The 27,721-nt window shown below is 38.1% G+C and overlaps 1 protein-coding gene across 2 annotated transcripts in view; it reads left to right on the top strand.

Moving 5' to 3' along the window:
* Positions 1-27,721, top strand: part of unc5db (unc-5 netrin receptor Db) — a 223,741-nt gene that overhangs the window by 133,130 nt on the left and 62,890 nt on the right. The window contains exons 6-10 of one of the 2 annotated variants that reach the window (XM_088426300.1): positions 2,270-2,437; positions 7,461-7,625; positions 9,362-9,394; positions 11,193-11,378; positions 20,401-20,760. In XM_088426300.1, coding sequence (XP_088282426.1) covers positions 2,270-2,437; positions 7,461-7,625; positions 9,362-9,394; positions 11,193-11,378; positions 20,401-20,760 — 912 coding nt within the window. The remainder of the gene's footprint in view (positions 1-2,269; positions 2,438-7,460; positions 7,626-9,361; positions 9,395-11,192; positions 11,379-20,400; positions 20,761-27,721) is intronic. The other variant, XM_088426309.1, reaches the window with a different exon arrangement.

Genomic DNA, 27,721 nt, shown 5'->3' with positions numbered 1-27,721 from the left:
TCTAAATACAAAGATATGTCATTACATGATATGTCATGACGTTGATATTGTAATGCTGGTGCCCACAGCATTTGGTGCACACATTATGGAATCAGCGCAGACCTAGCCAACAGCCTCTGGCAGTCTGGGGAGTCCTCACTTTGACCTGCTTACAATTCCATTTAACATGTTTTACTGCTGCTAATTTGGGCCATTCGATGCTGATTCAATATCAATTTCTTTTTTATCAATTGCCTTTTTTGCCACCCCAAACTAGCAAAATTAGAATCCTGTGGCTTAATCTACCATAGTTTTATATATAGTTTGCTTGAAGCCCTTCTAGGAAATGTTGGTTTACTATGTTTAACCCCTGGGTGTCCAGGTTTTTTTTCACACGCCTGGCCTTATTATCATCCAACTTGGGCTCATAACATCGTCAAATATAAATATATACACCGAGACACCAGTTTCCGAGATTAATCCGTTCCACGGTTGGGATCGTAACGTGAATTTGCTGTTGGCGGGCAATCCAAACCTATGTTAATTAGCTAATGTGTGTAAAACCCCTGGTAAAAACTTCAAAAATGGTATCAAACTACCATAGTAAGTGCTACTTATATATAATACGCATGTATACAATTAAATAACATAATTGATAGAAAATACATAAAGGATTTACTTCCCTTCAAATTGACGTAACAGCTTGTTATGACATATTCCCTAGTAAGGGTAGCCTCGCCTAACTTAGCCTTCTTCATATTTCTTGATTATCTCCAGCTTCATTTCCATACTAATGGTCTTCTTACTTCTCTCTTGAACATCACTAGCAATCTTGGGACCCATGTTTAACCAATTCAAGTTTGAATTAAGCACTAAAATGCATAATAAATACAATATTGAAAGCACTCTCACACAAAATAAGGCTTTAAGCAGCATCTTTGTGACCCCGTACTCCGACCAATAGCAAACCAGCATCTTAGTGACCCGTGACACCGACCAATAGTAGACCAGCATCTTAAGGAGTCATGACGCCGACCAATAGCAGTCCAGCAGTGATGTACACAGTGACGTGTGTAGTGACACATAAACGCATTGCCCCTAGTAGATACGCGAGCACACTTACCGCCATGTTTGAGAAGAGACGTTTTTTGTTTTAATTTTTTTATGTCGTAATGCGAAAAAACATCGCGGTCCACATCGTAAGGTGAAAAAAAACGTAAGGCAGGGAAATTGTAAACCGGGGGTCCACTGTATTTACTTTCAACTCCTCAAAATGTTCAGTGGCATCAGCCCGATACATAAAAAGAAACTTTTTTTTTTTTTGGGGGGGGGGGCAAGCTACGCCCATTTTATGTGCAAAGATTGTAAGAATGTGATAAAAGCAAAAGTAACTGCAGAATACTGTATATTTATATATTTATGAAATTGAAATATTGAAATATTTATTATGTCATAATTAGAGTACTTTTGAAGACTTTTGCATGACTAGAGTCCCGGCTGTCAAAGTCATTAAAAGCTTGCAAGTGTCATTTGGCCGCTAGCCCCACCCAGTGGTTTTGTGGTGTCATCACAAAAATTTCAGTTGCGCCCCGTTAACAAGTTGCCGTTGAAAGGATTAATGCAAAAATTGGGGGAAATGCATGATAAAACATCGGGTTTTCAGTATGTCCAAAATTGACAATATTTCCTATTTTGAATGGCAGTAAATGAGCCAGACATTGGCTAAATTTGACACCCATATGTGTACCTCTGGGCCTCTCGTTTGCAAGCATTTAGAAGGGATGGCAGCGTGGCATATTGAAAGTCGGCGTGTTTTGACCTGTGCAGTATTTTAGCCTCGTCGTGTGTGTGTGTTTCCCCTGTTTTCCTTTGATCTCACGAATCAAAAACATCAAAAAGCCTGAGTTGGATCAAAATTTCCCCTCAGGGGTTAATAACAGTTAGCACACACATTCACACACCCATCAGAAAGTGGTCAGTCCCAACCTGTCGACCACCATCAATGAGTGTTGCGTTTAGAAATAGCAATTCCATGTAAAGGCTTTTTTTCTGCAGCTTGCCACCTGAAACCTACAGATACACATTGAATGGGCAATGGACAAGAAGGAAACGTACACCCACCTCAAAGAATATAATGTGCTCCCTGTTTTTTCTCTGCTTTTGTTTTCACAGTTAATTTCTACAGATTGCCTTGCCCTCTGTTTATTTGATCGCATTTACTGTGCTGGAGGTCTGCATAAGTTATAGTGGTTGCTGTGTTGCTGTTGTCTCTCTGTTGAACTTTCTCCAGTCAATGGCGGCTGGTCACTTTGGACAGAGTGGTCACCTTGTAATGTGGCATGTGGGCGGGGTGTGCAGAAGAGATCGCGAACCTGTACCAACCCAGCGCCACTGAACGGCGGAGCTTTCTGTGAGGGGATGTCTGTGCAAAAGACATCATGCAACGCCCTGTGTCCAAGTAAGTTTCCTTCAAACATACTGTACTAAAACATTTAAACACAACTTTTTTTTTTTTTAAATTGTACATTTACTGTAAGCCGAACTGGTTTTTTAGGTCAAAGGTAATGACAAGACTATTATACTTTGGGAAACGGACTTCATGACTAGTATGAGTATTAAAGACTGCCTCAGTCTATGATCATAGTGAACATGAATTGTGGTGCTAATTTGGTTCTTTGCTTTTAAACTCTTGTTAATCATCAACAATGTATTACATTTCAATCATATGTACAACCAAAGAATATGTCTGCTGAAATGAAGTGTCAGCAGGTCTTTTGATAGTTTTATCACATCTCATCCATGAAATAACCACTTATGCTTTCATCGACTTGCTTATTTAATGTTATGATGTGCTGTATGGAGAGTGGTGACAATACAGTAATTCATTATTATTCGTATTTAATGACAAATTAATGGTAGCACTCAACTTGCTTGACTCTCAAATACTTTTGAGACTGCCACCTCAAGATGTACTAAAATGCACACAAATTACATTGATTAAATCATGTAAACGAATTGCAAATGATATATATTGCAATACAAAAATGTTAATTAGATGCAAATGAATACCTAATGCAAAATCTTGGCGTACGCACGTACGAACGGAAAATACCTGTACCTGGCACAAATGAAAATGCTAACGGGCTAAACGCATACAAGGCAGCACTATAACATCCTGAAGATGAAAACTATCATTAGCTAGAATGTTACCCACAGTCAGTTTCATGCCTACACATGTGGAGAGCATCTACTCTTTGAAACTAGCTCTGAATTGTAGTGTCAAGTAAAAAGGAAAAAAAATAAAGCACATCTGTATCATAAAAAAAGAGTGTGGGCAAAAGATGAAACGCAGGGCAGGATGTTAATCTGTGTGACTGAGAACATATCAAGAGCATTATTAGTCACCGGATCATTGTAAATGAGAATCTTGATTTATTTGTGAATCGATCTTTTTGGCAAATCGCTAATTTACACCATGTTGTTGACATTGTGTATTGTTTTCCAAATTAGGTAGGAGGTTAGAGGCTAGACTTGAGAAATTGGCAGTGTGATCCAATAAGCTGTCTTCGTGCCAATTTGTTCTGTCTGTGAGGCCTCAAACTGCCAGGGTGCAGAAGGTTCAGTCAGTCAGGTGGTGTTAAATATCATCCAGGAAAATCTTAAAGAAAAAACACAGAGAAGCAAAAAAAGAAAAAAAGAGGCAGATGTTGAAGTTTAAAAGAAATGGTAGACTTGATCGAATACGATCAAAATGAGCTAAGAAGTAATCTACTTGCTAATGTTGACACAACTCAAACATGAGGGAGGCCTGCATTTGGCTGATTTTCAATATCAATTTTGGAACATAAGAACTGTGTCTCTTATCTTGGTTTCTTGAAGTGATGATTACAGAATAATAGAAGATTTGATGCAGGGGTGTCAAACACATTTTATTCGTGGGCCAAGTTGTGCTTCTACTTTTTGTCGGAGGGCCATAATGGCTGTCAAATCAAATAAATTCTAGATGTGACCCTTATTTCTGAATTCAGAAGTCAATCAAAACTGTTCAAAAGGGGAATTGTCAACAAAAATGTGCTTGTTGTCTGCTTGTTGTCTGCTCAAAAGATCTGTCATCGCAAATAGAACATAAGATGTTAAATGAGCAGTGGTAGGCAACTGGTCCGACAGTCGTCAGTGCCCCCCTTCCGTCAACGTCGGTCTGCAGTTTTTTTTTCAAGCCAGACCTTGAAACCAGACCAGAAAGACAGAAACAGATTTTTAACTCGAAAAAATGATGTGGAATGTTTGAATGGCTTAAATGTGTGAAGTACTTTATTCTGAATATTACAAAGTTGGAATGGTTTGAATAGGCCGAATAATGTAGAAGATGCAAGGGAAAAAGTGGAAAATGGAATTCATGGAATGGCTGGAATTGGGGGAATCAAAGTTAGAATAATTAAAGTTAGAACGGTGTAAATTGGATGAGTAATAAGAAAGAAGGTTACAAAGTTTTGGTGACAACGGTGATAACAGTGGGAATGAATGAGGAATTATGGGTAATAATGTTAAAACAGTTATGAATTATTGGAAAGTGTGAATATTAGTAATGATGAAAATGTGAAAAGAATGAATTGAACGATGTATATGTGAAATGGGGAAAGATGGAAGAATAAAACAAATAGAAAACGCAATGACGCAAAACGGATGTCATAAATATGGTCATATTAAATCAATATTGGACAAAAACTATTGTTTACAACACCAAATGTTATTTACACTGACAACACTGCTTACACGCCAAAAACACGCAAATAATCCACTGACAGTTCACCAAGCTCCACCCTGTATGGAATCAATGGGAAACACAGCTTCTCTGCTTTCAGAAACCACTGATATGACATTGCAAGCGCAAACGAATTACAAGAAAAATCCTAGAAACTTTGTGCTGCTTCTGTTGTGGCTGCTGTAGAAGAAACTGCCGGCTTGTGAAACGCATTTGGTATCTGAAGGTCATCTGGAAATTTTTTGATAGCTATTATTGAAACTGTATTGGGCGGCATTAATTATGTAAATTGTGGTGGGGGTTAAAAATTACAATTGAGTTCATTAGAATGTGAAAATAAATGTGGTGTGTGAAATCGGTTGTCGTGTTAAACACCTCATGCTCAAGTGGTGTTGAAGTAGTCCACTGGTTTCATTGCTGAATTGGGCTTTGTGTAAAAATGGTCAAGTGTGAATGTAGTCTGTCAGCAGTGTCTCAGGGAAAACAACGGATTACTTGTGCTCGGCAAAGTTCATATCTCTGTGGTTAAACTGGAGCAATCTAAACCCAATTACCTTTTTACTACAGTCTAAAAGTGGCTAATTGTGGATCACATATCCTTCATGTATGCAGACGTTGACTGCAGCAAGAAAAAGTCATAACTGTGCTTGAGCTAAAGTTGCCAACACACAGTAGAAATAGGGAAATATGGTGGGAGAATAGAGCAATTTTGATTATTTAAAGCTACACTCCAGGTTAATGATTAAATGAGACTTCAGTATATTGATTACTTCAGACATGAGACGATGAGGCATGTTGAAAAATGAAAAAAAAAAAAGTCTGTGATCTATGAATTGATTTACTCAAAATAAAACACAACTTACAGTAAATATATCCATGACAAAACTTTGTTGCTGTTCAACAAGTATTAATTTTTAGTTGTTTTTTTTTTCTAATCTCGAACACAAGATAACCAATACATTTTAATTGATTTCCAAACAAATTAAAATAACTTAGAGATATTCTTTTTACTGAAAAATGATAGGACATTTTCAAATGTAATACAGTGATACTCCCACTTACGAAAGTCTCCTGTTCGGAAATATTCAGGTTATAAATAATCTCTTCAGAAAAATACTGTCTCTTGTTACAAAGGAAAATTCAGAATGCAAAAATTGTTGGTGCATAATAATGAGACACGAGACACCAGCGCTCACACAAGATTTTATTACATCATCACAATTCGCGAGTCTCCCCTCTGCTGCTTGAGATGGTAATTCTAATATGTACCTTACAGTTTTTGATGCATTTATATCATTTATTCATACGCCCGGTATCCACAAACAAGACACGAGTTATTTGCACTGATGTTAACTGTGGTCTGTTTTCATATTTACACGCTTCAGCCGCACTTTCCACCAACAATTCACACCCTAGAAATAACATAAATAAATTGGCATTAGCTTTGGCTAACATTGTACATACTCACATAAAAACACATACAAACCATATTGGGCTGTTGTAAACACATCGCAGAACACACGTCTGATGTTAAAGTTTGATGTTAGCTCCTTTAGCACGTTGTTAGCACGTTTGCAAGACAGGTCAATGCCCTAACACACAGGAAGTACTTTGCATGCTTTTTAACTAAATAAACTTACATATTTAAAATTAATTAAAAAATAAATATTGCTGCTGTGGACTTAGTTCCTTCGTTATGTTATTCTGGGTGGTATTTGTTCTGGTCTCTGTGTTTTCTTCCTTTTTTTTTTTTTTCCTGTTTTGGGCTATTTTTGAATTTTACATAAGTTAGACCTGCCTCCCTGGATTGCTTCTTTGCAATTGGGTCCTCAACCTCCATCCATGACGTAAATGATTTCTAAATCACTTAAAATCTAAAATAAAGACATACAAATAAAACAACCTAAACAATGTACTCTACATGCACCACCAATGAAACAGCGCCATCTCACGGCAAACAATTGAACTGGGGCCGGGGGGAGCTTTGAACAGATTAGGCAAATTACATGTAAAAAAATCACATTATGAAATGACTTCTGGAACAGATCAATTTTGTAAGTAACACTACACATATATGTAGTCCATTCAAAACCGGAAACTTTTAATTTTGAAACAAATACATGCATTATTTTAAAAATATAAATGAAATCCCCAAATTTTAATGAAAAAGGAAAAAAAAAATATGATAGAGCAGGGATGGGCAACATAAATGCCGGAGGGGTCCTTCATTAGAAATAAGATCACATTTTCCTCCACAAATTAGTGTCACATTATTTGACCGCCATGTCATTCCAAATACTCTAATAAGTCCTGATGCCTGCTCATATTGGAATATGAGGCATATGGCTGTATAAGACGAAGTGCAACTAAGCCATGTCCACTCTCTTATCATAAATGGGGATTTTCAAAAGAAAGAAAGAAAGACATTTAATGTAAATGCTGGGATACGAATAAATTGAATCTTGGTTCAACTTGGTTCAACAAAACACATTTGGAACAAAGTCTGTGAAATTTGGAAAGCACTTGAAGCCGTATTTGATTGATCAATCCATGATGAATGATGATCCAGCAAGAAATGATAAGCTACCAATTCATTTTTGCCAGAAAATAATTCCTTGGTGAGGCTGCCTCTGTCTTGAAGTACAGTAATACTGTACTCGGGAATTTCACGTTTTACGCTAATGTGTTGGATTATCATGTGGATGTCCTTCTGTTGCAGTCGATGGAGGCTGGGATGAATGGAGTGAATGGACCATTTGCAGCAGCCTCTGTTTAAGACTGCGAAATCGAGAGTGCAACTCCCCAGCTCCCAAACACAGAGGCAAGATGTGTGAAGGCAGCTCAGAGACCACTGAGAACTGCACTGATGGACAATGTACTCAGAGTAGGTCCTTTGTCAACGCTCAGCAGGATTAGCTTTTATCTTCTATCAACTTTCCTGTCTTTATCATCCTTATCATCATCATTATCATCATCTACCTGTGCGGTCTTGGCAAATATTCAGTGTTGACTGCGTAGTAGTGAAAATTGTGTACACACTAATGTCCAGGGCATGGTGACATCAGTATTCATTCTTAAGATGTTTTTTTTTTTTTTTTTTTAACTGAGTCCTACCTTGGTGGAACCCAATGCCAGAAAATACATTTGCCTCACTGTCAGCATTATGATGCACACCCCTTTCACTTGAACATGAAGTGAATGGGCTGTATAAACTTGGCCCCTACCAGGTAGTTTAGTGCAATGGTTCTTAAAGTATACATATATACTGTATGTGTTAATTTCATTTACACATACTTAAGTATTGAATCGATACTTAAGTATTCGGGATTGAATGTCTGGACTCTTAAAAAAAAAGTGAAAATACGTCACTGGCATTGAATGATTTAAATTGTGAATCTATTCAAGATTCAAGAGTTTTATTGTCATATGCATAGTAATACCACACAATGAAATTCTTATTCTGTTCACTTACCCGAGCAGAGTATCATCCGAATCGAGCAAATTATAAAGTAGGCAATAAAACGAAAAACGGTAATAGAGCAATAAGGATAGTAATAATGAACGACTAATAAATGAATAAATAACATTCTGAGCACATTATGGAGTAGGTGATGGAAGAAATTATGCATATGAGAATGATAGTGCAAAATATCATGATTCATGACTCTTCAATAAAGCAATAATTTCTAATCTATTTTTTATAAATGTAATAATTTTGAAATTTGTCAAATAGACCCACGTAATCATCATCATCACAGAGTGTTTATTAGCGTTTATTATTTAGTCAGTCAATATTTGACAGAAACCCGTTTGGGGAAATCAACCCAGTTTGTCATGAGGAAGTCAAACTTACAAAAAGTAACAAATATACTTGTTGACAAATTTAATATGTTGGTGACAAAAAATTGGCTCTTATGTTTAGCTTATTTTTTTTTTATTTTTTTGTTTCAAAAAACATTTGCAATGGGGCTCCATTCTTTCCCCGACTTCAAAAAAATTGAGTACACCTGGTGTAGTGCATAGGTGTCAAACTCCAGTACTTGAGGGCTAGTATCTTGCATGTTTAATGATTAGGATCATCTTCAAGCTCCTGTTCCAGTTTACTGATAAGCTAATTTTTTTGAACTGGGTGTGTTGGAGAGATAACTATTGAAAACATGCAGGACATTGGCCCTCAAGGACTGGAGTTTGACACCTGTGGACTGTAGTTTAATTTGTAACCATCTTCATAATCTGCCTTGTTAATAATAATAATAATAATAATAATAATAATAATAATAATAGAGGACTGCCCTAATATATTTTTTTGACATGGTGCCGTTTTTATTATTTGGTAACTGCACATTTTATTCAGCGTTGACAGTCTCGGGGAAAAGTATATGCAACTAATAGCCTCTCTTACATGATGCAAACTAGTTTTTCGACAGGAGTTACCCACTTTGAGGCAATTGTAAAGCTTTGGCTCACCAGTTTCATCTCTGATGCAAGGAGAGACAGCAAGATCTGTGAACTCAACTGTCAGAGTAACTTCAATATACTTCTAGGAGTGACTTCATAGAGACTTGGACTTTAATCACCACTTTCCCTACTCTTCATCTTATTCTATCTCTGTCTTTGCAGATCGAAAGCTGCTACATGACGTTAAACCTCAAAGTGAGTTGCCAGTGGATTTTTATTTCTTTATCTTTCCAACTTCCAACAGTAGTAACTCACAGAATTCACAGGCTAGTACAGGAACATTGCAACTTGATGATGAAATGAGAAACAAATTACCAGCATTTAGCTCACCTTGATCTGAGCCTCCTAGTTCTAGCCCAGCAGGTGCTCATTTCATACTTCCTCATTTGCAGCGCCCTGACTTTATGACGGTCACAACATCACAGCTGTGTTGCCACTTTGAGCTAGGAGATGTATTGGTTGTGACAAGTGGACATGTGTTATGTTGTAGTGGATTAATAGGATTTAATTTTTTTGCAGACAAGCTAAATTGACCAATTTCTTTCTGTGGTTTTCAATCACTTGCAGGAATTTGCCTGACTAAGTGATTGAAGGTGCTAGTTTGACTGATTATATTCGTGTGCTATATCAGAATAGAAGTCGTGAATACTCATTCTTTGAATGATGGAGTAGTGGTTACATTAAGATAATATGTGTGCACTCTGACAGCGGAATTTGGTCATTAGCCTTTTATTTTCTGAGGCAACTGATATAGTTTCCTCATACTAGATGCAATTAACTTCATAGTTGCAGATACAGTGGTACTTCTACTTAAAAAAAAAAAAAATTGTTCCGGAAGTCATTTTGTAACGTGACTCTTCCATGAGTAGAATCGCTTTTTACATGTAAATAGCCTAATCCATTCCAAGCTCCCAAATGCTCCTAAAGCCTTTAAATGAACATTATTAAATTATAAAAATGCATCAAAAATGATAATACATATTACAATTACATTAGTGTATAATAATCAAAACATATCATGTAAAGAATAATTTAAAAAACACCCTTCAACCCTTTTAACTTAATCATATTCATTGTAACAGTTGACAATATGAATGCAGTTCACTTGTTTGCCTGGAGATGGTGCTGGTGTGTTGATAAAGTGTGTGAAAAGAGAGACACCTTTTTATGACGTTTCATTTGTATGTTTTTACTTTGCATTTCCAGTGATCCAAAAAATAGTTACGTATTCTATTCTATTTTGAGCATGGAAGTAGATTTAGTTTGGGGTCATGCAAAGTGCTTCCGTGTAAGATGTCATGCTAACGATGTGCTATCACGAACGTCAGATGTGACAGCCCAAAGTGGAATGTTTCATGTGTCTTTTCATGTGAATATGTACAATGTTAGCCATAGTGAATGTCAATTTTATGTTTGTTCGTTGGTGGAAAGTGTGGATGAAACAAAGTTAAGATGAAAAGTGGAAGACCACAATAAACATCAATACCAAAAAACTATTGTCTTGTTTGTGGGCAACAGAGTATAATAATACATTATGAAAATGCCTAACAAACTCTAACAAATGTGGTAGACATCTCAGGTTGTGATAAGGTATTACGTGACAGTTAGATTGGTGCGAGCGCAGGTGTCTCGTGTCTCATATTATATGCCGACAATGTCGCCCTTTGTATCTTGAATTTTCTCTAATTACAACAGACAATCTTTTTTCGCCGAGGCATTTTGTAAGCTGAATTTTTCGTCACGACGCATTCATATGTAGAGGTACCACTGTATATGTGTTCTGAGTCTAGCCCACATGGTCTCAATGGTTTTGAGCTTATCATGTTCCATTTTTGCTAATTCAATGTCACGTGCAAAATTTCAAGCTCCTGCGCCCCATCTTATCATTCTTTTCCCATTGTATGACTTCTTTAATGCACTGTAACTACCGTAACTACCTGTACTGCTGAAAAGTTTTGTCTCAACTGATTTTGTGTGTGTGTGTGTGTGTTAGGTATGGACAGTTCCAATGACGTTGCTCTCTACTCTGGCTTGGGAGCTGGCATTATTGCCGTGGGCATACTGGTAGTGGCTATTATGCTGTACAGAAAGAACCAGAGCGAATATGGTGTCGATGTCATTGATTCCTCTGCACTTGCCGGAGGGTTTCAGTCTTTCAACTTCAAAACCACCAGACAAGGTAAGGGTACCCTTTTGCAACAAGTGATGTTGTTGGACCTTGTCCTAAATGGTGCAGTATTGATGAGTTACTAAAAGACTAAGAATGGCTAACTATTGGCTTCAAAAGATTAGAAAACAAATACAAAATGTAGTTATGTGCATGAGGAAAGTTAGAAAAATCTAAAAACGGAACTAAATTACAAGAAACACTATCAAAATATACCCCAAAGACTTTTATCATTTATACTTTCAAAATAACAGAAATCAAAAATATGGTGTCTGAAAATGTTTGGGCACCAGGCAGAGTTTAGAGCATACATTGATCCCTTTGGAAAGGTAAGACATGACAGGGTCATGGATTGTACACTATCATCGTTTGGAAAGAGCGGTCAATCTCAAAGATTTTTAAGGTTCTTGGTAGACCGGTGCCCATGCTTTTGGCCCCAAATGGGACACAACTTGATTTTGGTGCCACGATTATAAGCTATTAACAGTTTGAATACATAGCACAACAAGAACACACTGAAAATAACAATCACACTCCGGGAGACTATGCTTCTAGTTCTATATTTTTGGTGAATATTTTATTTAATATACACCAATCAGAACAGCGCTCCCAATTCCATTGTACACCGACCATACAATGAAAATACAAGTATTCTATTCTATTGTGTTTGGGGTGGTGTCCTTGTTGGAATTGTAATCATGGATGGATCTATGGAGGGTTCATCCACCCCAAGTTGTTGTATAAATCAATTATTTCGACAAATTATAATCATTTTCATTTCATTGTTTTAAGAGCACACCCTTACTTACTGACTGCCACAACTATTGTCGGGTACAAGGTGACAATTGCAAGGCAATCTCCAATCATACATGCCAACAGCAAGAACCACAAAGGGAGATACTGTAATTCATCTGTATGAACGTGCCCCAATGTTATGTTTGGACCCTGATTTAAATTAGAAATTAAGGATAACACCAAGATTGGCCGGGACTCGTTACAAATGCCCAGTTATGCAAAATTCAACTTTTACCTTCACTGGTAGACTATGCTTTGCGCTTGACTTGCGCTCTGTACAATGAAAGGTCCCAGACTCACCTCGACTTGATACACTCATTTATTGAACATACTGTATATAAACTCACAACAAGATATCAAAATAATAAGTAAAAGAAAAAGATCAGCAATACTTCACCACAGTGTACATGCTCAGAAGGACTCTGGGACTGGAAATCTGACCTTGGGTTCTCCATGAAACTGAAAAACAAATGGATGCTCACAAAGCAAGAGTTACAGATAATATTCACATGACATCACAGAGCTGCACCGATCAACCCATTGGGCAATTTCTGTGTCTAACAAACATTTGAAAAGCCAGTAAGCAACATAAAAGTTGAGAAGGGTGAGTTTTTCTATAATGTTCATTTCAAGCTAACTGCTACACTATGGTACACACATTCACCATTCATGGGTGCAGCAAAACAAGGACATTTCTTTGGAATACTGTATGTTATTGTTAGACTCCATAAATGTGAACCATAAAATGAAGTGAGTGACAGGAGGATAAATCATAAAGCTTTCTAACCATTAAAGGATACCAAAGTGTGGTTTGATCATCTTGTTGAAGCCAAGTATTATTGGAAAATTGGTCAAATGCATTTTACAGTGGTGTGATTGAGATATCCTGTATGTATCTGGCTCTGGCTAAACTGTTTAGTTTTGAGTAAGTGATATACATTGTTCAGGTGGTCAACACTTTTGGGATTTCGCCAAATGCCCTTAAGTTTTTTTATTTTACTTTCTTATTAGATGTGTGTTTAAAATTGCAGTCTATGTAGAAATTGTCGCATGGCTATGTTCGATGTCGATTCCAAGTTTTTGTTCACACTCAGCGTGAACTGTACAATTATTGTTTATTTTTATTTTTTTTTAATCCAACTTGGGCCTTTTTCATATATGCATATACAATGCATCTGCAGCTCAAACAGTCATCTGCACAAATCTGACCTACATGTCAGAAAAAGTCCAATATGCGCTTTACCAGTGTGTATGTCACTCAACTTTGTGCGCATGTGTGTCTGCTCCCTGGTGCGTTGTTTTCACAAGAGAAGTCATATTGTTTTTTTTAATGTGAATGAGTATATAGAAAGATAGGATTTTACACACTACAGTGTGAATGTAGCCAAAGTGTATGAAAAGAAGTGATTATTTTGACTGAATGATCCCTTCAGAGAAATCTGGCAGATACTGAAGTTGTAGCACACTGGTCTACTTTAACAAGTGAGCAACAAGTAACAAGTGAGGAACAAGTGAGTGTGTCTCCGTAGGTCGATCGATAAATCAAGAGCTTTGCTTTTTGGTTCAGCTCCTTCATTACCTTCACAGACTTGGGTCCACATTACTACAGATGGTGCACCACTTAACCTGTTCATCTCCTGCTTAATCTTCTCTCCCTTCCCTTGTGAACAAAACCACAATATACAGTGGAAATCAAAGGTTTAAAAATATTATTTACGTGCATGAGATTTTTTCTAAAGTGCTTATGAAGTCAAATGTCCACAAATCCTAAAATTAACAATGCTTATAAAGTCTTATCTGCAAAATTCAAGATGAGACATTTGAGAATATATCCCAAAATGTTACATTTTAATTGGTCTTAGTTAAGGGGGGCCAGACTAGCCCTCCACTTTACATACATTGACAAATATTACTATAGTACACATTACATTACAATATCTCCTTAGATATAAATTATTAAACCTTATTCAGTAACTGTACTTTCATCCCTTCCCTTCATATCACTTTCGCTGTAGTTTCACGAAGAGCCACGGTTATATTAGTGGCGCCCTGAAGTCTTTTTAGAGTGAAGCCTATAGCTGACAAAACATGCGAACAGAGTTTACACATAAAATTCCAATTCATTATTTAAAAAAAAAAATGAGTATATAGATTTCTAACGCTGTGCTGCAATACTGCTCTCGCCTGGTCTCCCTTCGTGTCTGTCTAACAAGCATGTGTGAGTTTCATGAGGGAGATGGTCAGTCCTCTCTTGGTCTCCCTTCACATCTACCAAACTAGCATGTGTTGCATGAGGGAGATGGTCACTCCTACAAGACACACGATTGACTCCCGGCCCAACCATTGACCACTGATGGCTTCAGAATGACAGGCTTCAATCTAATTCGACGTCCGAGCGCCGTTGATTCGAGAGCAACTGCGTCCCTCCGCAATCCCGACTGCAGTCAAAGGATGGAAACAGAAAGAGATAGCAGTACAGTTACTGTATAAGGTTGAATAATTTAAGATCTAAGTAAAGTGCCTGTGGCAAGTGCATTTATATTTAACTCGCTTGCCTGGCATGTAGGAAACCTTCACTGAACGTCTCTGCGCAATATAGCTTTTTTTTCATTCTTCTTCTTCTTCTTTTTTAAATTAAAAAAATAAAACTCCGCAATGGACTGATGACTTGATAGGGGAGGCGTGAAGTAGCAAGGGGTCACTGTATTTCTAACAATGAATAGTAACCTCAAAAGGGAACAGTGGCATACCTGTATTGTGTACCTACAGCGATGCACTGACATCAGCCAGCTCCTCTAAACCCCCCCATGATTGATGGCATTTATCTGCTTTGAGCAGTGTGCGCCCCTATCTCCTTTGTATTTATACTTCTATCATCAGTGAAAGAACCTGTCCTTCTGTTTTGACATCTCTGATTCCCTGTCACTGAGTAATGGGAGGTAATCAATTTTTGAGACGCATGCACCATGCCAAACTATTCCACATTGACCACTCATTTGGTTGAGGGAAAACCAATCTTTTCCATGAGAACGGTTGATGGATAAATGTGCAGCATGTGAGCCATTTAACTTTAGTTGTACACAGCAATAAACTGTGAGATAAGTAATGTCCCACCAAGCTTTATGACAGACATTCTCAGGGCATTTAATCAATCGTACCTTGAGTGTTCTGGTGGTCTTAGAAGACATTTTACAGCTCTTACAATCAGGTTTGCACTTAGACTAGATAGGATAGTTCTAGCCTGATTGCTATTGTGGACCTCCAACTACTTACACGTATCTTCTAGATTTGACCAGGTTTAAGTGCTTTTCTCCCACAACATTCTCACAGTATTTTAGACAAGGGATGGCACACTCCTGGTAGTGTGATAACCACAAGTCGTGCCAAGTTGAACTTTGACATGTTGTTACCATCTGGGTGAAATTTTCAATTCTTCTTTCAATGTTTTCCTTTGTAGGTTGTTTGCCAGTGTCAAGAATTCTTATCAACTTCTTTTTCCTTTTTATTTAATAAATATATATATATATATATATATATATATATATATATATATATATATATATATATATATATATATATATATATATATATATATATATATATATATATATATATATATATTTGTGTGTGTGTGTGTCAAATTCACTGTATCTCCACTTGTCCAAAGTACCTTGGTGTCACTCAAATGAACTGTTTTCAAACAGTGATTGCTGAAGAACAGATTAGAATTAAACAGATTAGAAAGAATGAAATGCCGTGGCCAAACGAGAATATTCACAGTCATACTGTACCTGACACTTTGGAGTTAAAGCAAGTGAGAGGCACAGTGGAACTGAGCAGACCACTCTGATGCATGTAATCGCTAAGATCTGAGGCGAGACGTGAGGCTGGTGTGGGAGGTGATGTGAGCCAGGTCCACATTCAGCAGGTCATCAATCCTATTTAAATAGGCCAGCTCCCCCCAGAGCCTGCCTGCTGTGCCCTCCACTGGCCACAATCACTCCTTTCCATTTTCTACTCCATCAGCCAGGCGCAATATGGAATGCTTCCAATTTTTCTCCTTTTAAAGCCCAAGTTTGCACTGGAGAATATTGTTAATTCATTCCCTAATAGCCTCATTCTGCCACATGCACATTGCTTATGAAGACAATAAAATAAAACAGTGTTTATCAATTGAAAACAAGGAGCTTTATTTAACAGCTAAAATACACTTTATAATAACCCCTAAATCCTTTCGGATGGCTCTCCGCTATCAGCGCAAATATAATGTGGGGCGCTCAAGTCTTTGGACCTAAACCTATCTCTGCGCATTACTTCTCCCTGTGAGTGATTTTTAATCAGAGGCCCAATTCCAAACCTATCCCTCAAGGTATTCAACCTGAGGTACATTTCATTTACTTCTCTGGTCTCACCACTGCCATTCCATTTTTGCTGCACCTTTCTTAAAGATGCACACCCAGGCGATAATCAGATTGGTCTCCACTCGACCGGAGGGGGAGAAAATTCAGGGTTGATGGAATGTCAGCTGCAGAGGGCTAATGCTCACGACTGCAGGTCTGGCTCAGTAGGTGAAATATGCCACTGTCAGTTTGGTGATACTACTGTATATGTAGAATAGGTCAACCTGTCATGTTGTAGTTCTGAAGATCTCCTTTGGTCTCTTGACAACTTTTTAGGGGTGTTGAACTTGTCTCCACAAGAATTACAGTAATTCATTAAACACAAATTGTGTCACAATGGTGTTCCTTTGTTTGCAGTGAAAGTAGCCACTCCTACTGCCGAAAGAAAGTTTTTTTTTCTTAACAAAAAAGCTACATTTTGAGTAATCATGTCCTCTATTAATATATTGTAATAATGATGTTATAAAAAATATAATGTTTTCATGGCTCTAAATGTCATTCGTGACAATTACCTGCAACTGATGACACGCCATGTACACATTCTTTACCACCTGCACAATATACAGAACATACTTGACAGCTTATACATATATATATATATATATATATATATATATATAAAAATTAGTGCTGGGCGAAAACTTCGATATATTTTGATATGAAGTGACGCAATACGTGTAGTAACTGAAATTTGAGTATTTAACATGTCTTTTTGTTTTGTTTATGTACCTCAAAATCACAAATCATCCTCTCGGTAATTGACAATTTCGGTGAAAAACAACAACATCAGACTCCCACCTTGAACCCCTCGCCAGGCAACAGCTGGGAATCAAGGACTCAGTGACATCACAGTTATTTTGCAAGGGACATGGGCAGCACATGTCGGAGTCTGCCTGATCGATGTGGTGCACTCCGCACCCTGTTTGGCAGCATCGTCACGTGACTACAGACGAAGACTGCCCCGCAGGCTTTTGGGTGCACACCGAGAGCGCCCCTCATTTAAATAGCAGTCACCTAAACACCTCCTGCCGCTCCCGCTGCCCCCCCCCCCCCCCTCCCCCCCCCGTCCTTCAGTAGGTCAGCCGGGTGTCCAGAAAAGCTGACTGCGGCAGATGGATTATGGAGATCAAGCTGTGTGTGCTAGGTAATTAAATTTGAGACTTTTGCCATGGCTCTCAGCCCCAGACCTTCTGTCCACGTTGCTTTCGCTTACTTCAGATGTCCTCGTTGCCTGCTTGGGCATTTGATTTCGTTCGGTGCTGCAGCTCTGGTGCTAGACTGCAGAGCATCTCAGTACGAGCTTGTGATATGGACCTCGTTTTTGGAGGGGGCTCGGTATTGCAAGAGGGGATTACAAGAGGGGATTCAACCATGGTGAACTTGATATCTGATTTTTGTTTGCTTCGTTATTGTTTCATTGTCGTGTTCATCTTTAACTTTGATAAATCATCAAATCTCAACTGTTTGGATTTGGGACGCTAATGAATTTTTATATTGATTCTGAGCTTGTCAGGAATTCATCTTGGCCTTTTCTTCGAATGAAAAATTAAGAATTTTTCAGAGTTATATGTGAAGAAATTTGTTTTCACAGATCTAAAATAAACATTTAGGCGTTACAAACCATTTTAGTGAGATGGCTACCATGGAAATATTACCCGCAGTAAATTGATGAACTCAACTTTTTTTACGAGTGAGGGGTGTGACATCAACTATGTATAAAATAAAACAATTGTTATCAACAGCTCACAGTCTCATATGTAATGATATCATAATATAGTTTAATTACACTGTAGTTTCAATAGACTCAAGAATGCTATTTGGCTAATCTAGAACAATACACTTCATTTGGATGTATAGATTAAGTTAGATATAACACAGTGCAAAGGATTTCCATTCATTTCAAATTTTCATTACACCGTATTTTCCGGACTATAAACCACACCGCTATTTAAGCCGCAGCAGCAAAAATTGAGCCAAAAAAAAAAAAAACAACATCTTTTGCCACGGATAAGATGCACTGGACTATAAGCAGCAGGTATATGAAGGTAATATAAGACTTTTAAATTTTTATTTATATATTTTTTTTGTCTAACAATTGCAACATCCTCTTTTTAACAGACTGAACATGCCTGCATATTTAGTCCCAACAGTATATTTATAGAAAATGGATGGATGGATATAACCAACAGAATACTGCAGAGTTAAATAGCAGTTCAAATTCGAAATCAATACTTCGATAGCATTCTGTCTCCCGTTATGTGATTGATAGATTATTTTAGATAATATATACAATCATATATTTATCAATACAATCATATATAATGTATATAGTATATCAGATTTAGACGTCACAAACTTTAATACAAGACCTTGTTCAATTTAGACCTTTTTTTTAAATATTTTTAATAACATATTTTAAAACTCTTTTTGAGCACATCCATTGATTCACATCTTTTCAGTTCTATTTCATAGTTGTTCCATAAACTGACTCCTTGAACACATGTTTGCTGACCGGTGGGAAAAAGCAAAAAATAAGCCGCACTGGACTATAAGCCGCAGGGCTTAAATCATGATGAAAAAGTCACGACTTATAGTCCGAAAAATATGGTAGTTATAATTTTGAAATATGATTTTATATGGCAGCGGCTCGGTGCCGCAGTGAATAGCACGTCCGCCTCACAGTTAAAGGGACCCAAGTTCACAACCACCTGGCTCCTCCGGCCTTCCTGTGTGGAGTTTGCACGTTCTCCCCGACCCCGCGTGGATTCTCTCTGGGCACTTTGACTTCCTCCCACACTCCAAAAACATGCTCCAAACATGCTCCCACACTCCAAAAACAGGCTGTAAATGCGTGCTCTCTACCTTTTTCATTTTAGGTTTCACACTTTTGTTGATGATTATGATGTTAATGCGCATCAAAAGCTTTAAATTAATATGAGGACGTCTTGCGTTATCAATTCGCGTTTAGCTGTCAAACTCGAACTTCCCCATATTATCAATTTACCTGATCACTTGGAAAAGTTCATTTCATGTCTTGTTTGTCACTGAGAAATATTAATATTTTTTTATTTGGGCAACAGTTGTTCACATAATATTTTGGTACTATGAAATGACAATGCATTGTGTTCTACCTATTTTTTTTCATCTTGTTTCATTCCATAAAAGCTACTTAGTTCATATTTAGCTTCAAAACACAGCAATTGTCCACATGCTATTTTTGTGGGAAAAGGTATGCTCCTTACAAATCAAACTTTAATTAATGGAAAGAAAATAAAAAAATACATGTTTTCTTTGTTTTCTTTCTTGCAAAGATGACCTACATAGTATGATGATTCTTTGCACTTCTATAGATTGAAGCAGAAATCATTTTTAGTTCATTGAATGAAATTGTTTTGAATCGTAAATCGTTAAGAATCGAAAATCAAATTTGAATCTAATCGGAGACCCCACAATCGTAATCGAATCGAATTGTCAGACTGACAAAGATTTCCACTAGTTTCCACACACAAAACCTCTCCAGTTTTCAAATGACTTGATGAAGTGGCTCTACCACCTGATCTGCTCCACTTTATTTTGCTGTTTTGCTCACCTTTGCTAGATTATACTAGATTACACATCACATCGACAGTTAGCAAAGGATATGTGATTCTGATAAATGTTTGAAATGTCACAATAGTTATGTGTGTTTTATATTTTTATCAGATTCATTTCATAGATATGCTCGATACATAAATGCATTAAAGTCTATCAAACAGAGAGCTTATCTCTGTGTTGACATTTAGTCAAAGTTGTTCATGTCAAGGTGATTGAGTGGCTTTGTTTGATTTCCATTCTTGCAGGAAACCCCCTTCTTCTCAACTCCTCTATTCCACCAGAATTAACAGTGGGGCGCACCTACAGCACTTCCCTGTGCTTCCAGGATGGTGCAGACAAAGAGCTTTTTGACCCCTTGCCAGACCTCAAGGTAAAAGTGCAAAGCTCATTTATCGTATATGGTGTGGCGGAGAGGGCCGAGTTCCATGCCAAAACACCCGTTGAGCCCTTTCCACGGGACCTGAGCCAGGATTACTGCAGCTCAATAGAGAGACGCAAGAAAGGTCTGCCCACTGTCAATGGACCTTTGAGCGCCAGTAAAGAGCAACTGAGGACCACCGGTGTGTTTGGCCAGCCTGGAGGACGACTAGTGCTGCCCAACACTGGTGAGTAGATACGGCAAAATTATAATCTGTTTGTTAACGGGAACGTCCACACCCATCTTTCACTATCAAAGTGGCTTTGAGAATGGAAAGAAGACTACAGCAGAGGGATCAAAGCCATGTGGACAGGGGACCAAATGAAAATGATTGAAAAAAAAAGAAAAATGATTTAAGCCCTGCGGCTTATAGTCCAGTGTGATTTACAGTAGCTGCTGTTTTTTTTCCCCACCGGTCAAGCAAATGTGTGTATCTGCTCAAGGAGTCAGTTTATGGAACAACTATGAAATAGAACTGCAAAGACGTGAATCAATGGCTTTGCTCAATAAGTTATAAAATGTATTGTTAAAAATATATTTTAAAAATGTCTAAATTGAATAAGATTATGCAGCCATTCAGAAGGGCAGTACCACCAGTGTTGTTTTAGATTTGTACAAATTTAGAGCACCCTCTTCTGGTTACTTCGAAATATTGTTTTTCTCAGTAGACGTCAGTTATCCAATGTGGCAGCACGCAAAGACGACAGGTTAATGTTCGAGGATTGCTGATCTTATTTTGTTTTGCCATGGACGAGAATTGTCCGTAAGTACACAAGTTGTCAAAATGCTGACACTGTTCATCTGTTTTGTTTTTGTTTGTTATTTTTCTAATTTTATGCCGACTTAAAGAGGGTAATGGTCAATGGCCATTGTTCAAATAAAGCAGAGCAAAAGGAAAGACAGTCTGGTTGTTTGAAAAATCGTTATCCAGCCGTCTTGCTGGCGAAAAACCTGACGCTTCGGAGTGAGGACGGCATAAAGATCTTGTATAAAAGTTTGTGTTTGATATACAGTATATATGATTGTATTCATAGTGTGCAGTGTGTGCAATGTTCACTAAATTAATTTATCAATTATACAATGGGAGACAGAATGCTGTTAAAGAGAGGATGTTGCAGTTGGTAGATGATTTAAAAAAAAATATATATATTTTTTAAAAAACTTTCATATACCATCTATTTGCATAAATATCTGATGTTATGACCTGCGTTTTATAGCCCAGTGCGGCTTATCTGTGGCAAAAGATATTTTTTGGGTCAATTTTGCTGCTGCGGCTTATATACAGGTGCGGCTTATAGTCCGAAAATACAATATGTATATACAGTGGGCCCCTGGTTTACGAACATTTTGACTTACGAGCGTGGACCGCGGAGTTTTTTGTCTCCCACTTACGCACAAAACTTTTGTCTTACGAACAATCCGACATGCCGGTCAATGTGTTCGTACAATTATTTTCGCTTTGCTGCATCAACGAAATCAAATGTTCACGCTTGTCACGGTAACGCTGAACGCTATTGCTCTTACAATGTCACAGTCACTGTCTCAGTCACGGTGTCAGTCACAGAGTCAGTCACGGAGATGCCGATATGCTATTGGTCGATTAAGGTCACAGTCCCGGTCTCACTCACGGAGATGCGGAGATGCTATTGGCCGGCGTCACGTCAATCACAGAAAGGCCGATATGCTATTGGCTGAACGCCTTTAAATAGCTTGATGGCACAGCTGGTCGGGATGGAAGGAAAGAGAGAAAATGAGTGAAAAACAGAGGGAAGGAATGTTGTGAAGACTTTGCAAACTTTATCTGTTCAACATGGCTTCTAAAATTGCAAGTGGCGGTAAAGGAAGAAGTAAGAGGATGATGACAATAGAAAGGAAGGAGATAATAAAAAAATACGAAGGAGGGGCACGCATAGTTAACCTTGCTCGTGAGTATGGCCGTAACCGTTCAGCAATCTTCTAAGGGCAAGACTTTCCTTGCCGGGGGACGGACCTCGGTCAACAACAAAATGGAGAGGCTTCTTCTATTAAGGATTAAAGGGAAGGAAATCGCCGGTGATATGTTCTTGTTTAAGAAAATAAATCAATAAATTCTGCGGGTTGGTCTCTGCTCCCCTCCGTCTCCACCCAGCTCAAGTCACGTCGTCCCAAAGGTAAATGTCATTTTTCCTTTATATATTTGTTATTTAATTTAACTGTACAGTAGATGATGTTACTAATTTTTAATATGTGTTTTAAGTCGTGATGTTTTTACCTAAGGTTTTTGAACGCGTTGCACGCATTCACTAATTAACATAGGTTTGGCTTGCCTGTCATACAAGCAATTCGAGTTACGAGCGTAGCCGCTGAACGGATTAAGTTCGTAACACAGGGGCCCATTGTATATATATATATATATATATATATATATATATATATATATATATATATATATATATATATATAAGGGGGCACAGTGGTGCTCCTGTACCTGCATGTGTTTTCTCTGCTTCACTTTCCCAAAGTCATGTATGGTAGGTGTGGTGTATTTGGTGTATTTTGAGTTGTAATGTTACCCCCGTAGTTTTCATCACGCAATGCATGATGGGTAACCCCGGCTCCAGGTTACGTTGGACCGCCTTTTGTTATGACTATGTGCTATGCTAATAAAGAGTTATCACTACGTCATCGTTACATCAAGTAGCAAGGAAGAGTGAGAGATACTTAATAACAATAGGTATATTGGGCGCTCGAAAGTGCACCTAATTGTGTTTATAAGTGAGAATTGTTGTTTGTCCTGCCACCCTCTAAAAACACACATGATGGACAAATTAGACAATGAAACAGCCCTTAGGCATGTTTGTTCGCCTTTGTGTGCCCTTTGATTGACTGGCACCCAGTTGAAGACACAACAACACAATTGTTAACACTACGTGAAAAAAGAAAAACATATATATATATATATATATATATATATATATATATATATATATATATATATATATGTTCTTTTTTACAGAGTACTGCTGTACGGTGTGTTAACTATTGTGCTGTGCTCTTTTGTGATTCTTGTGCGAATCATTGACATGTGGGAAGAGTGCAGGTGAAATTAGATTTCTCAATGTCCTTTCACGCAGAGTGGTCTGAGTGGAGGAGTCACTAATGTCAAGTGTAGCACCCATTCAGTCTGCTTGCAGGGCCACTCTTCCTTTAACTGACTAGCAAGCTATAAAAACCAGCAATAAACTGAAGCTTTCTGTTCATACAGACATACAGCCGTGTAGATGCACTTTTTTCATTTCCAAACATTATTTTACAACAAAAAACAAAAATGGCCAGGGGAACTGAAAACAGTGTTGCCATTATGGCAATAACTTCCACATTTCAAGAAAAACCTTGCCAAAACATTTTCGAAACTGCATTTCATATTTGTGTGCCTAGTGAGCTGTGCAATCTAAATGCAAATGGAACTAATGTAAGTAGTGCAACCTGATTGATGTATTCATTTGTTAAGAGGTGCGTCTTTTACAATACAGTTTAGGGCAGGGGTCTCAAACTCGCAGCCCAGGATTTGTTTATGGGCTGCAGGACGATGTTTTGCGGCTCGTTGTTTGACAATTTTAACGTTAATCGGGCCCTCACATATTTTGTTGTGTGGTTATCCTGGGTGTTATATTTATGTTTAAATTGTTTCTTTGTATTTAATCGCTTACGATGTACTATAAGTCAGGCTTATGACAGCTTTCATAATGCACAGTTGCATATAATACATTCATTGGATGAGCAGCCTAACTGTGCGTGCTCCACAATTCCAATGTGACAAACATCCTATTGATATTGCCTGAAGGTCATGTTCCATGAAAGGGAGCATTTCAGAGATAGCCCTCAAAGTAGCCTTCTCAGGAAGGACATATGGGTGAACCATGTGTCCTATCAGACTACGTTTCATCATCAGCATGCTCTTGGGTCTGTAACACATGCACTAGAAAAAGGATGATTAAGTGGGCCCCAATATTTTTGTCAACTTTACCAAGGAGTCAAATAGGGCCTCGTAACTCCTAACCAGATGGTGGACAATAGAAACCAATGGTAATTAGCTAATGCGTATAAAACCCCAGGTAAAAATATCAAAATTGTATATACATGTTAAAACTTTGTCGCAAAATAATATAGCAAGTGTACTTATATATAATACATGTGCATATAATTAAAACATACATCAAACATCATAAATGCAAAATATTTAAAGGAAAAATGTAAATTCATTTACCTTTGAGTGACATTGATTTGAGCCACTTATGGCCGTAATTCCTAGCGAGGGGAGCCTAGCCTAGCCCTCTTCCTATTTCCTGATTATCTCCAGCTTCGCTTCCATACTAATCATCTTCTTCCTTCTACCTTTAACATCCTTAGCAATCTTGGGACCCATGGCCAACCAACTAAAGTTTGAATTAAGCACTAAAATGCACAATAAATACGATATGTTAAGCACTCACACGAGATCAAATCTGTAGCATGTCGGCATTTTAGTGATGCCATGACACCGGCCAATAGCAGACCAGCATCTTAGGGAGCTGTGACGCCGACCAATCGCAGGCCAGCATTGTAGTGACATATGCACGAATGCATGTAGTGATATGTGAAAGGGGTATGACTCGCACAGCGCGAGTCACACACACACACACAAATACTAAGATTTTTTTACTATAATGAACTCTCATTCATGAAAGCTAACCTTTAAAATTTGCACAAATCTGGTGAGCATCACACCGCCATACGCTGTTTAAACTTTGGATGTGTATCCACTTTTTGTGTTAATTTTGTTAGGTGGTGTGTTATGAGTTTTTTAAGCTTAAAATGTACCTTGGCTAGGGTGACCCAACATCTCGTTTTTGCCAGGAATATCCCAATTTCGAGACAAGTCCAAGTCAACGTGCGCGCGCGGGCGCAAATGTTTCAATGCTTTGTTTCTTTGACACAACTGACCATTCATTTGTCGAAAAGCCCTAGAAGTCATCATCACTATTGTACACGCCCAAAAGCTCCTCCCATTTAACTTCATTCGTTCAAACATCCTTGTTACTCTTCAATGGTTAGTCATCTTGTGACCCGTCTAATATGTTTGAAATGGAGGTCTTCAGAGATGATTTGATTATCTTACTTGGGATGTCTTTTACCCAAGTGATAACTGTTGTGAGATCAGAGCGTGGAAGGTTGCCCTTCGCTGTTTCTCCCCCCACCTGCAGACATCCATGCCGGCTTGTTCAAGCACACATTCAAGGGCTGAAGGAGACAAGTCAAGACCTCTTTTTCTATTCATAATGGGTCAAAGTCCTCCGGGAAAATTCTCCATGCAACCTCGTTGTTGACATCAAAGAAGCAATAAGGCGGCACTTGACGAAAGTGCATTTGAAAATAAAAGAAAGTGCTAAAACGGATGAAAACTATATCGTATTAGAGGTACAGTAGAACTCCTTTACAACGAAATCATGTTTGCAGCCAGAGTTTTTTCACAGGGACGTTTCACCATAGCAAATCAATGTCTCGGACATGAACATAAAAAATGTGTTGTGCAATCTACAATTTGACTGAAAATAAAAACAAAACCATCCAATATTGAAAAAAAGAATAAAGAAAGAAAGAAATTGCCAAATAAGCATATAATACAATAAGCGTTCATTTTCATACTTACACCAATTTCTTGCATAATGTCTTTCACTTTGCTTCATCCATCTTTCATCTTTATTACTTTTATCCGGTCTTCAAGTTGTTAAGCTTGGTTTAAGCTTGACTTGTCCGCGACCTCCGCACGGCTCCATGCGTGAAAAATACGTTATTTTGGCTACCACGCCCTTCCGCAAAAAGTCTACATGGGCCAGATTTATCACAATGCATATCTTCCGGAATTTCTTTACAAGCGGACAACATGGCAGACGAACTGTTGCTTATGGAAGTTCGGCGGAACATACACCATTATGATTTGCCTGAAAAGGAAGGCCATGATCTAAATACAGCAAACAATTCATGGCGAGCACCGCGTTGGGGAGCGATGAGGAGTCTGTTTAAAAACACTTGGAAGAATTTCGATTGTTTCAATCTACTAGGATTCTCTATCTCTGTTATGGAGTAGTGTTGTTTGTATGTTGTAGACTCCACCTATAGTATGGGACATTATCGTCTGACTGAGGGGGGAATGCTGCTCTGAGTATGAAGGGCTGCAAAACGAGTGTCGGCACGCAAGTATAACTCAAACTAGACTTTTGCTCCAGGCTTGTTTTTACTGTAGTGAATTTCAGTGAAATTCAATTTTGCAAATGCAGAAAAAGACATTTCATATGATGCAACAGAGGGATTTTCTTTGTATGAGCAAGTAAGAAAGAGGGAAAAGGCTTCAATGTATGATGTTTTTTTTTTCCACACTGGAGGGTATTTTTGTACATGCAGTTTTCATTGTAGAGGAGTTATACTGTATAACCATTATAACCCTTGTAAATGGCATAATACTTATTTTGCCTTATTCAAACACAGATATTTGGGGAAAAAATGGTCTGTTTTGAGTTATGTGGGTATGTTGAACCCCCATGTCGAGCACCCCCCCAATATGGGGGCTGAAAATGAGGGAATACAAAATTCAACTTGTACATGGAGAAATTCGGTGCACATTCACAGCAGACCAGAAAAAGAGCTAATTCTTTCTTCCGTATTGACAACCATGGTATAGTAAATCACACCACGTTGTGACCATTGATTTTTAGTTTTGCAACGAAAATTGCTTGGATTCAATGATCAATAGCTATGAGGAGAAATGAAAGAAAATGAGCACTGTACTCGCTCACCCAGTTGACTGAGGATGAATTCAATGTTGACTCATGCAGTAGGGTATCACAAACGTCAATGAAAATACTAATTCAATGCACCAAACAGAAATGTCCATGAGCAAACTTCATATGATTACACCAGCATGTTGCTGCCCTGCTGGTAAGCTAGTGACACCAGTAAAACAAGCTGCTCAGCATCTATCACCAGCTCCTGTCAGGTCCTCAGCATCATGCTGGCCTCACTAAGCAGCTGTGCCTCAGTTTATGAGCGGGTGATCGGGTTAGAGTCCCCAGTGATCAAAGCTAATTTGGCTGTTTGTTCTGCTTTTGCTGCTGGTCTTGCGCTCAACACCA

Source organism: Hippichthys cyanospilos, chromosome 1, assembly GCF_059441005.1.
Source record: "Hippichthys cyanospilos isolate Australia breed blue-spotted pipefish chromosome 1, RoL_Hcya_1.0, whole genome shotgun sequence".
Classification (NCBI taxonomy): domain Eukaryota; kingdom Metazoa; phylum Chordata; class Actinopteri; order Syngnathiformes; family Syngnathidae; genus Hippichthys; species Hippichthys cyanospilos.
This window is presented reverse-complemented; position numbering and strand designations above follow the sequence as displayed.